This window comes from Hemiscyllium ocellatum, chromosome 25 (genome assembly GCF_020745735.1).
Source record: "Hemiscyllium ocellatum isolate sHemOce1 chromosome 25, sHemOce1.pat.X.cur, whole genome shotgun sequence".
Lineage (NCBI taxonomy): Eukaryota > Metazoa > Chordata > Chondrichthyes > Orectolobiformes > Hemiscylliidae > Hemiscyllium > Hemiscyllium ocellatum.
This window is the reverse complement of record NC_083425.1, coordinates 20,277,092-20,289,642: the sequence shown is the minus strand read 5'-3', so window position 1 is coordinate 20,289,642 and position 12,551 is coordinate 20,277,092. Positions and strand designations below refer to the sequence as shown.

Here is a 12,551-nt window from a genome sequence, read left to right as displayed (position 1 = left end):
CACACCGTATTAATGTCATTGCTCTTTTCAAGGCTAATTGCCCAGTATTGGAGATCTGTTGGACACTTTGTGGTTGATGCAGACACAACACACAAACACACGAACAATCCGCAGAACGTTGGCCCCATAAATGCCAAACGTAAAGCTTCCACATCACATTTTTAAGCGATACTCAACCATCCACGTGCTGAAACAAAACTGAAAAGTCTTTATCTTTCCATTCACAGACACAAATCGAACTTTAGGTCTTCAAAATGGCAACTTAGTTTATGCCTACAGTAAGACAAGGGGGGGATTCTGGTTCTGAAAGATAGTCTCAGCCAAATTCACCCTTCCTCAGTCAGGAATCAACTCTGCACCATTGCTGTCTGTAACACGCAGTCATGATGTGGAGCTGCCGGTGTTGGACTGGGGCGTACAAAAGTCGATTTTAGAAAGAGCCGCAGAACTTGCCTGGTATTGGAAATCTGTTGGACACTTTGGGGTAGATACAGACACGAAAACATACACGAACGATTGCAAAGTTAAAAATCACACAACACCAGGTTATAGTGCAGGTGCTTCCAAATAAACGTGTTGGACTATAACCTGGTGTTGTGTGATTTTTAACTTTGTAACACGCAGTGATGCATTGCAATCGGTCGCCAACGTTCTGCGGATCGTTCGTGTATGTTTTCGTGTCTGCATCTACCCCAAAGTGTCCAACAGATCTCCAATACCAGACAAGTTCTGCGGCTCTTTCTAAAATCGGCCTATCCCCTTTCTATCATAACTCTGCATTGACCAATTGGACACCTGTTCCGATCTGTAAACAGGAAGTCGGTCAAGAATAAAGTTTCGTTTCTTCATCGTTGCGTCAGATGATCAGCTGGTTTCCAGGTCCTGGGATTAGATGTGCTGCTTCTTTCTTCCGGGGTTGTGGAACAACAAGTTCCCAATTCCAGTTAAACAGAAGCTCCCCCTTCAGTAAAGTCCAGTAACTACCCACACTCTTCAGTCTGGTCATCGACTGGCTGTCCTTTGAATTGAGCAATGCAGAATGGGAGACCGACATATCGGAGAGATATCAGGTAATTGGTCGTCTGCAAAATGAACATATGTAGTTACGTTGGCTAGTAAAATAGTTACAATGATCAGCAAGTAAATTGCAATTTGTAATGGTACCACATTGATAGGTTAAAATGTGTTGAATTGTATTGATGATCAAGGCAGGAGTCTTGGTGGGAATAGGAAATGTTATATTTTTACTTAGGCAAGGAATTGCAGATATTAAGTCTTAAAACGTTTGTTCTCATAGAGCTTGTATTTTTCGTTCAGTAAAGCTAAACCTTTTATTCTCAGATTAACATGTCACACTAACAGGCAGTAATTTGTACATTGGTATAGTTGGCTAATGCTGTGGTTTTATGTAATACTGAGATGCAAAAAAAACCCAACAGCGTTTTAATTCTCCTCCTAATGGGTGACGTCAGCCACCAGATAGAGAATAATACATAAATTGTAAAACAAGACATTATTATTTATCTTGAATGAGATGGGTTTTTCTTTCCATGGATTGGGCCGTGATCAGTTGGTTCAGTGCGTATGGAGGAACCATGATTTTCCTACTATTAATTCCCAGTTGACATCAACTTCAGCTTTCCTGTCTGCTTTCTATATTCTGTAAGTAACTTAGTCTGAAAACCTATTGGTTAGGTGAATTGGCCATGCTAAATTGCCCGTAGTGTTAGGTAAGGGGTAAATGTAGGGGAATGGGTGGGTTGCGCTTCGGAGGGTCGGTGTGGACTTGTTGGGCGGAAGGGCCTGTTTCCACACTGTAAGTAATCTAATCTAATCTCAGCATTGACTATACCCAGTGTGCCAGTTCTAGAGTGTCTCAAATCAAGTGACAAGATCATAAAATCAAAAGATAAATCACGAATTGATTTTATTTCAAAATGTAAACCAAATTTAGGCTGACGGTTGGTTGATAAAGTTCAATAGAGGCTTATTGAGGGATGGCGGATTGAAAAGTCTGCTGTGTTGGATTCTGTGCCATACCTCAGTCAAGGTGGATGTCTGCCCCACCCACCTAATTAGCCACCTCTAAGAAAAGTCATTTACACAAAGCAGGTAGAAGACCAAGAATCTTTTAAAATTGAACCTGAAAGCTCTGAAGTCAAAATGAAGACAAGTAAGGGAAATGGAGGGAAGGAATCACAGCAGGCACACACTCCCACAGCTGCTGCTTCAACTCCTTTGAGCTCGGTGGAGCAGCAGCATCTACTCAGTTTGCAGAACTCCGTGAAAAAATTGACAGTGCTGGAGCCAATTTCTCCCATTCCGAAAAAGCCTGAGCAGGAGGTTCAGTTATTGGAACCACGCTTGGAAGCAGTTGAGCAAAGGACCGCGACATTGGAGACTGCGATGGAGAACTTTTGCTTTATCCACCGAGTCAAAAGTATAGACAAATCCCCTAGTGCTGCCGGGTACCTTAGGATATTGAATATTTAAGTCGATTAACTTTTTCTTATCAAAAGACTTCCTCTTCTTGATTATAGCCCCAGAAAAGTCTTGAAGAAATTTTATTATCCAGCCTTTATATACCAGAGCCTGCGGATCTCCTCCCAATTCTCTGGATGTTTCTATTATTAACTGCTTTTCTTTATAGTGCTGGAGTCACGAGGACTGGGTGGGGGTGTTGTGATCCGGTGGGCCCACGCCACACTCACCTGATGCTAGCAACTCCGGGAGCCACTTTTCCATGAACTTGACCAGATTCTCACCACTCTCACACTCTGGAAGACCCACTTTACGTAAATATTTTCTCCAACCTCCATTTTCGAGGTCGTCATCCTGTTCGAGCAGGGCTTGGACCTGGCCTTCCAAGGTATCTGCCCCTCGGATGTCTTGTATTCTCTAAGGTACACGGCAGCACTGCGTTTTAATTATGGGGGATCCGTCTCTAACTTTGACTCGGCGGAAAAAGCAAACAAATTTGTGAACTCTCTGAAATAATTGACTTGGTCCGAGGGGGAAAGAGGAAAAAATGTTTGAAAACAATGGCATAGTTTTTTTTTCCCTCATGGTTTCTGGTTTTATAGACTTGGTATTGCTTTGGTGTAAAATTTGGTTTGTTTATATCCATTTATATTATCCTTATCTATTATTTGTTTATATCCATTTGGTAATTATCTGTTACCTCACCGTTCTCTTTTTCTGGTGAGGGGTGGTTACTTCGGTGTGTGGAGGGGGAGGAGGGCGTCCATTGTTGACTTGCAGGAGTGTAAATAAAATGTTTTTCTCCATTGCCTGTGTTTGGGGCGTGATCTTAACTGGAAGGTGTCAGTCTGGTTGTAAGGTTGGGAAGTGAATGCCCCCTATGGGCGAGGAGGAAGATCTCTCGTGATTTTTGGTTTGTATTTATTTGTTTAAATTAGGAGTAATGGTTAATTTTTGAGTTTTAGTAGTGTTTTTTAGGGCTAGCTTTTAGATTTCATTTAAGTCTGTGTTTTTTTCCACTCACCACACATTGATTGGGCTACTTCCTCTCTGGGGACTGCAGGCTGCAGTGGGTGGTCATGGCTAGCGATCTGTCCAGATGGTGCACCTGGAATATAAAGGGGAAGCATTCCCCCATTTAAAAAGAAAAAAAGTGCTCTCAAACCTTAAGAAGGAAAGAGTTGATTCTGCTGCAAAAGACATTTAACTGATGGGGAATATCTGATGTTAGAGCAGGATAGGGTATATATCTCCTCCTTTAACTCCAAAAGCAGAGGAGTGGCCATACTAGTATGAAGGAATCTCTCATTTCAGGTGACAGATCAAATCAAGGGTGAGCATGGATGGTTCATTATTCTCCAGGCTCTGGTACATAGAGAAGAGCATCCTGAATGTTTACTGTCCCCCAGTGCATGCTCTCAAATTTTTAGTTGATGCTGTTTCTAAATTAATAGCTGAGGCACGCTGTATGATTATAGGAGGAGACTTTAATCATTTCATTAACCCTGGGGTAGACCGGATGCCAAGGGGTCTGTCAGGTACACTTCTGCAATCAAGACAACTAGTGGACTTGTGTAAGGATTTGTGGTTAGTGGAGGTGTCTCCACCCTAATGGAAGGGATTTTACCTTCTACTCCAACCCGCACAAGAGACTCCATGGGATCTGGAATCAGGAGCTAGAGGAAGAAATTTCGTCGGAAACATAGGAGGATATGTGGGAGAATGTAACGAAAATCTCAATATGCAATAAAGCACAAGTAATGCAGTTGAAAATCATTCACAGGGCCCATATGACACCAGGGAGGTTAGCAAGGTTTAAGAAAGGAAGTTCTCCAAGATGTCCCATATGTAAAATCAGCACAGGCCCCCTTACACATTGCTGTTGGGCCTGCTACAAGATTCGTCGATACTGGGGTGCCATAGTGAATGAGTTGGATAAGATCCTGGGTATTGAAGTTAAGGCGGATCCTGTATCTCTTCTTTTGGGACTGCCGAATCTGCTCTGTCTGGGTGAGCATGGGAAGAGGTTAATTTACATACTGTGTGCAAGGAAGAACATTCTAATGAACTGGATATCAGAAAAATCTCCAGATCTTGCGGGGTGGTGCAGACTTGTGATGGAATACGTCCCTCAAGATTATCTGACAAGTATGGTGCACCATGGAACAGAGTCATTTTATAAGATGTGGCAGTCCTTCCTAAATTACATAAACACGGACCTATCAGCGATACTGATTAAGGCCTCTATATAGTCATGAGCGCTGTATATGGGTCTGGGTGGGCCGGGGAAGGGGGAGGCTTAGTAAATAATAACTGTTGTTCTGCAGATGGGAGCTTCAATGGAAGTACAGCAAATAATGTAATGTAATTTTATTTCATTTTAATTTTATTTTATTTTAACTTGAGCTAAGTAAATGTAAGACAATTGTATCCCTCAGAGCAGTAGGTAGTTTATTGTTAACATTACTGTAATAAAATAATGTATTATTTCTATTGTTTTTGTATTTTTATAATTTCTTTTTGTAAAAAGAGTAAAATATGTTTCAATAAATGTATATTTTGTTAAAAGGTTCATTAAATCTCTAACAGGTCTGAAAATGCTGTCCAGGAAAATTAAATTTTTACCTGTTCGACCTACACCAAAATCTCAGCTTTAAAGGGATTATTGAATTAAGGCAGGTTTTGAGTGATATTATATTTTCACAGGTCTATAGTGAAAAACCAAGATGTGATATATTTTAGAGCAGGGAGCAGTTGGCAAAACCACTCATTATAGGCTAAAGGCAGGACAGCTTTCTGAGCTGTTACCAAGCAGAGGAATGGAAACAAAATACCTCTTCTGCCACTAACCCTTGTGACACTATCATCTACAGAACATAAACAAACATCATTTGTATTACCTCACTTTCATTGCATCCAATCTAACTTGTTTCAATTCCTTCCTCACTCTTCATAACGCAGGAGGAGAAGGATTCACTCCTCAGGAACGATGCTGTACCTATGTATGTCATGACCGTGTTTCCAGGTCAGGTTTGAGGTGGTAATTGGGGTAAATTGACTGGAGTGCTAGGTTTTATCTCCCTAGTTTCATTTTACATGTAGTCAGGCAGGTGTGAGAGAATCGTACTGCGAACTGGTAGTGTCTAAAGAGAATAGATTTTTCACCGCAATTAGCTGTAATGTGTAATTCTGTTGGCTTCAGTTTCCCAACAATAACCACATACTGACAGTAAAATGAAGGAAAAAGGTAGGCAATAATGTTTGACAAAATGAGTTTGTTCTGATTAATCTTTTAAATGATCTGTTTAATTTACTTCTGGAGCTCGAAAAGAAGAGGTGGACTTGGTACGCCATGAAGTAGCGGAGGTACAAAACTTTGTAAAAAGTGGAAATCAGTTTTTGAAGATTACCCGATCATTCATTGCAAACTCTGTGCGAAAGGGAAAGCTGACTCGAATAAAAGGAAGAACCTACTTTAAAGAGGTATTGTTTTCACTTGTTCATGAAAGATACATAAAATGTAGATTGTGAACTTGCTTCTTCTCAAACATTTTGTATTGGTGGACAGGTTGGCTTTCTGCAACCAGCTGCCTGATTGCGTTGGCAGTAGTTGAGCCAGCAGATAGGGCTAGGGACCCATTACACCAGAGCCCCTCTCTCTTTCACACCATAATGTTTCTCAAACTATCAATTAAGGCACACCTCCCTTTTCTTAAAACATGAACATGACAAAAGCTGAATCCCCAGACTCTTTAGCCACAGTGAGCATCTCTTCACCCTCCAGTCAGCAGTACTGTGTTCTTCATATTCCATCCAAGTTGCACCTGTCCCCTAATGCCCTCGATTTCACTTACATCTGATTTAAAGACCGTATTCAAATAACCTAACTTGTCTACTTTGTTCAGATATTGATATCAGCTGCAGATTTCTCATACTTTCTGCTTTTACTGCACTTCAATTCAATTTGATTTAATACCTTTGTGTCATAAGCACTGTATATCATTCTTAACGCCTAAATAGTGTATATTAAAATGTCTATTTTTATATTTTGCAGGCAGTGCATGCAATTATATTTTGTGGGCGCATTAATATTCCCATAATTAATCCTGAAGAAATGATGGAACATCATGAATTTCAATTATTGTCTGAAACATATCCAGATGCCTTTCAGAAATACGACTCCCATCTCCCAAAACGTCCTCCTTACGCAGTGCTACTTGGTGCAGTAAGTTCAAGTACTCCATTCAAGAAAGCAGTTAGAGAATAGAAGCTAGCTCTAGTCGATTTAAGTTGGAGGTACTTATTTAATCCTTGCATACCTCACACCCTGAATATTCTTATAAAGAAACTTTACAGCCCATGAACAGGCCCTTCCACCCTCCGAGCCTAAGCCAATCCAAATCCAATGTCTAAACCTATCGCCCAATTCCTGAGCATCTGTATCCCTCTGCTCCTCAACTACGCATGCATCTGTCCAGACACACCTTAAATGAATCTACCGTACCTGCCTCTACTATTTCTGCTGCCAATGCGTTGTAGGCACCTACCACCCTCAGTGTAAAGTACTTGTCATGTATGTTCCCTCAAACTTTTCACCTCTCACCTTGAATGAGTGACCTCTCATTATTTAATACCTCACCCTGGGAAAAAGCTTATCTCTATCTACCCTGTCTATACCCTTATCTCTATCTACCCTGTCTATACACCTCAATCACGTCTCCCCTCAATCTCCTTTTTTCTAATGAAAACGATCCTAACCTACTCAACCTTTCTTCATAATTAGCACCTCTATTAAGTTGGTAGGGCATGATCTACCTTGCACAAAACCATGTTGCCCATTCTTTTCCAAATATAAATAGATTTTATCCCAAAGTACCTTCTCCAGCAACTTTCCCACCACTGGTGTCAGGCTCACTGGTCTGTAGTTACCCAGAATATCCATACTACCCTTATACAGGGGGACAACATGAGCAACCCTCCGGTCATCGGGCACCTCACCTGTGTTTAAGGATGCTACAAAGATATCTGTCAGGGTCCCAGGTATTTCCTCTGTCGCCTCCCTCAGCAATCTGGGATAGACTCTATCCGGTCCTGGAGATTTGTCCACCTTAATATCCTTTAGCCAACCCAACACATCTTCCCTCCTTATGTCAATGTGATCCAGAGTAAACAAACTTATATCTCTAATCTCAACATTCATCACCTCCAGTTCCTGAGTGAACACTGAAATAAAGTAAGCACTGAGAATCTCACCCATTTTCTGAGGTTCGACACACAGCCTTCCTTCTTTATCCTTTAGTGGACCAACCCTTTCTCTGGTTACCCTCTTGCTTCTTATATAAGAATAAAAGGCCTTGGAATGTTCCCTAATTCTGCTTGCCAAAGCTATTTCATGACCCCTTTTAGCCTGCTTGATTCCTCGTTTAAGAATGGTCCTACTCTCCAATATTCCTCCAAGACCCATTCTGTTCTTAGCTGCCTGGACCTTATGCATGCTTCCCTTTTCCTCTTGGCTAGTCACACAATTTCTCCTGTTATCCACGGTTCACAAATCTTGCCTTTCCTATCCCTTGTATGCAACCTTACAGCAGGCCGGACCTGCCTTATTTGGTGGGTTTACAACTGGAAATGCACCAGAATTTTATTTCAGCAGCCAATGATATAGTACAGAGAACAAGTCCTAGTTTTACTTGGTTAGGGGGTCAGTTAGCTCAGTTGTCTGGTTGGGCGGTTAATGATGAAGAGTGATGCTAACAAGCATGGGTTCAATTCCTGCACTATCTGAGTTGCCACGAAGGATTCTCCTTCCCAGCCACTCCCCTCACCTGAGGTTTGAGAACCCTGAGGTTAAACCACTACCAGTCCTTTCTCCCTAATGAGAAAGCAGCCCTATGGTCTGGAAGGTCTATGGGAACTGGGGCTACAATCTGATGCTAGATCATCAGTACTTCTTGTCCTGAACTATTTAAATGGCCAAGATGGTGTTGGGAGGGATGGGTGCGTAGCCTGTCCCATAGGTTGTGCTATCAACTTGGGCAAAATCCAGTAGCCAGTTGTTAAATTTAAATGACTACTACAATCTGAGGAATGCAGCCTTATTATAACATCAGCTTGAAGCTACCTCACCCCTACAGTGTTACTCAGTCACTGACCAACCCTTTGCAGACAAACCAGAAAGAGGAAAAGAACACAAACAATACTGGAGAAATTCAGCAGGTCTGACTGCATCTGCAGAGAGAGAAACTGAGTTAATGTTTCAAGGCTGGTAGAGATATGACTTTGTCAGAACTCAGAAACCAGAAATAATGTTGGGCTGCAGTAACTTAACCATTGCCCCCTCCTACATCTCCGGCTAATTGTGGCTGGGAGGAGTGGTTAAAATTCCTACATTTCTGTACCTTGCTTATGTGAAGGTCTATGGCATACATCACTAATATTAGGAAACTTGGGTGGAATTGTCGCCAGTTTTGAATGACACAGGTGAGAATGGAACAAACAGATTCTTGCAGTTGAGAAGAATATTCTGCATTTGCATACACTAATATCTCATTACTGCCGAATCTCAACCTCCGTTCTGTGCAGGTTGGTATTTTCCCAGGCAGCAGGGAGAAAATAGATGGTGCTATTTCCTGCATAAATGCAAGAGTCTGGTAGCTGCCTCTATCTTCTGTGGGAATCTAGGCCAGCAATTCACAATATCTCAGTACCTGCTCATGGGCAACCACCAACCGCACACTTCATCTGCAGCGATTGGGAGCAGCAAAGATTGATGCAGCCCCACCACATCATTTTGGCATAGATCAGATTCACTTAGAATACAGTTCAGAACTTCAGTACTGCCCTTTGGAGCTCATCAATACCTTTTAATTACAATAGTGCTGCGTGCAGGGCCAGGCATCCATCTCATGTATTAGGAAGAGGGTGAATCTCAGACCACTTAGCTTCCTAATAGACATTACAAGTTAATCGTAGTCATCCCTGCAGAACAGAATTAACCATAGGGGACCAATTAGAATGTCACTTTAGCCTTCACTTTAAAAGTTTCCAGAACAGGTCTGGGCCGAAGAAAATAATCCCTGAATTATTCGAAGCTAGTCTCTTCTGTTTCTGCAATTATCATTAATGTGTCAGAGAGGATGACATCCTACAAGGCAGATGATGATTTATACAAGCTTAAGGAATGTGTCAAATAAGTGAACTGTTACTTATTGGTTTCTTTTCAGCAATCGTTTGCATTTACTTGATGCTCATTCTTTAGCTGATATCTCTTCACGAAACCGTTAAAGAATTAGCATCAAGTAAATGCAAAAGATTGCTGAAAAGATTCCAATTACAGCCTTGCAAACAGAACAAGGAACTTTAAAAGTAAAAACAGAGTGACCCTAACTGAGTTTTGTTTGTCCGCGAGGCTGTTGTTGATGTTGAAAGGATTGAATCTACTGTTGATATTTGTAATAAGACCATTTCAAATCAATCTTTATATTGTGTTAAATTAGTTTGTTTGTTTCTCGTTTTGTGTGGAAAGAGCTTTTGATGTTCTTTTGTTAAAATTGTATTAGCAGCTTTGGTTATTGTGGTGGTCAGTCATATTCACACAATCAAGAAAACATAAAATTCATGGTCCATCAAACCAGATTTCACACTGGTAAAAGACTTGTCCAGTATTATCATAACTGGGATCATAACATATTCCTGCCAGTGGGACTTTGCTCTGTACAACCTATTGTGTTTGTCTACAGGTGACTGTATTTCAGAAGTAATCTGTTGATCTTGAAGGGCTTTAGATTGTCCTAATGACATGAATGATACTATAAATTTCTTTAATGATTGGTATACATTTGTTTTTCAGGTTGTTGAAATCATAGGAACTGACTTTAATGAAGTTTTGAAATGTCTAAAAGATCTAAATCGTGACATGCTTGTGGAATTTACTGGCAACAATTGCAACAAATTGGGAAACATCTTTATATCAGAAGTTATCTGCTGCTGCTATCTTTGGGATGTTACTACCAGAGAAAAAACAGACAATTATTTTGGTGCTGTAGTGTCAGTTAGAGGAAGACAACAGAAAGAAATTATGTTTGATATATTGTGCTGTCAAACATGGCACCTGTACATTAGCTTGGCAGTATGTATCTCCCAAAAGTTTAATAAAATATCATTAAGGTTTCCACCTGAACTTCAAATTGAAGTTGTAGATACAATACATAGTGGTCAATATGATCTCCCATCTGGGGTTCAGGTATGCAACTCACTTGAAAGTTCACCTTATAAGTTATGCTTTGATATATATATCAATAATAATCCAAAATTTGAATTTGACATCAGTGCTAAGTGTGAATCTCTAAGCCAGCTTCTATATGCTAACCGGCAAATTGTTGAGAAATTAGAATTCTTAGACACATTCATTTTAATTAATTCCACGAAGCTGACTAATTACAAACGACTTGAAAACAATCTCAAATTATTAGAATTTAATGTTGGACAGCATTTGCAATTTTATGATCCAAATGAATAGCGATTGCTAGAGAGATTCCAATACTGAAAGCAAATTAATACCAATTAGTTTGTCATTAACAGGTTTATGAGTAATAAAGCTGATATATAGCTGTGGAGTTTTACATTTTCATCTGTAAGATACAGTGTATTGGATAGAAAATTAGTGAGGGACTTTAAAGAGGAGTCTGGGTCCCCTGTTTGGCAGCACAAGTTGTTTGCTTCTCTATTGCCAAATGTATCAAAGGATGTCTGCCCAGATATGCACTGCACATCCGGCAGGCAGGCAGTTTAGTAATTAGTCATAGAGATGTAAAGTATGGAAACAGACCCTTCAGTCCAGCCCGTCCATACCAACCAGATATCCCAACCCAATCTAGTCCCACCTGCCAGCACCTGGTCCATATCCCTCCAAACTCCTCCTATTCACATGCCCATCCAAATGCCTCTTAAATGTTGCAATTGTACCAGCCTCCACCACATCCTCTGGCAGCTCATTCCATACAGGTACCACACTCCATGTGAAAGCGTTGCCCCATAGGTCTACTTTATAGCTTTCCCCTCACCCAAAACCTATGCCCTCTAGTTTTGGACTCCCCGACCCCAAGGAAAAGACTTTGCCTATTTACCCTATCCATGCCCCTCATAATTTTGTTGAGCACAGATTTAATTTTGTTTTTAAAACTGTCAATACACTTCTAGCCTGGGATTGTGATGTGGCATACAAAACATCTATTTTTATCTTTTAAGTGAAATGTATAACTTTTGAATGTCGGCTCTTTTAAAAATGCATAGAACAATATCTGGTATAAAACAATTTGTTCAGATTTCAGGATGTAACACAGCTTTAAGATCTATGTTTTTCTTTCACACTGATTTGTGAAACTTTGTGAAATTAAATCATTTCAGCTTTATATTCTGATGTTTCTCTGGCATTATTCAATTCACTTCCATTCAGCAAAGAGTTTAACCCACACTATTTGCATTTTACAACAATTAAAACATTTCCAGTTTGTAGAAGTATTTGTTGGATGAGAAGTTTCAAGATAATTTTTTTTCCCCCTCAGTATTGAGTGTTTGGTTACAACAAGAATCTGGTTTCTCAAATGATCAGAACCATAAAATGTTCAAAGATATTGATTACACTGACTGGTGGAAACGATGGATATTTGTAAAAAAAAATGTTCAAGACCCATCAGAAACCATCTTCCAAAACTTAATATTCTTTTAGCTATAGATGTGGAGGTGCTAGTGTTGGACTGGGGTGGACAAAGTCAAACATCATACAATACCATGTTATAGTCCAATAGGTCATTCCTGATGAAGGGCTTTTCCCCGAAACGTCGATTCTCCTGCTCCTGGGATGCTGCCTGACCTGCTGTGATTCTGCAGTACCACACTTTTGACTCTGATCTCCAGCCTCTGCAGTCCTCACTTTCACCTGTATTTGAAAAATAAACCTGTTGGACTAAATGTGGTGGTATGTGATTTTTGACTCTTGCTGTACAATCCTAGAGATATACAGCATGGAAACAGACCTTTCGGTCCAACTTGTCCATGCCAATTAGATTTCT

At 40.4% G+C, this 12,551-nt stretch overlaps 1 protein-coding gene across 1 annotated transcript; it reads left to right on the top strand.

The window, feature by feature from the left end:
- The first annotated feature begins 884 nt into the window (after positions 1-884).
- On the top strand, positions 885-10,999 carry LOC132827959 (uncharacterized). The gene is made up of 4 exons (XM_060844809.1): positions 885-1,070; positions 5,804-5,964; positions 6,536-6,706; positions 10,331-10,999. The coding sequence occupies exons 1-4, from the start codon at positions 1,040-1,042 to the stop codon at positions 10,997-10,999; spliced, it is 1,032 nt and encodes a 343-aa protein (XP_060700792.1). The 5' UTR covers positions 885-1,039.
- The last annotated feature ends 1,552 nt before the right edge of the window (positions 11,000-12,551 follow it).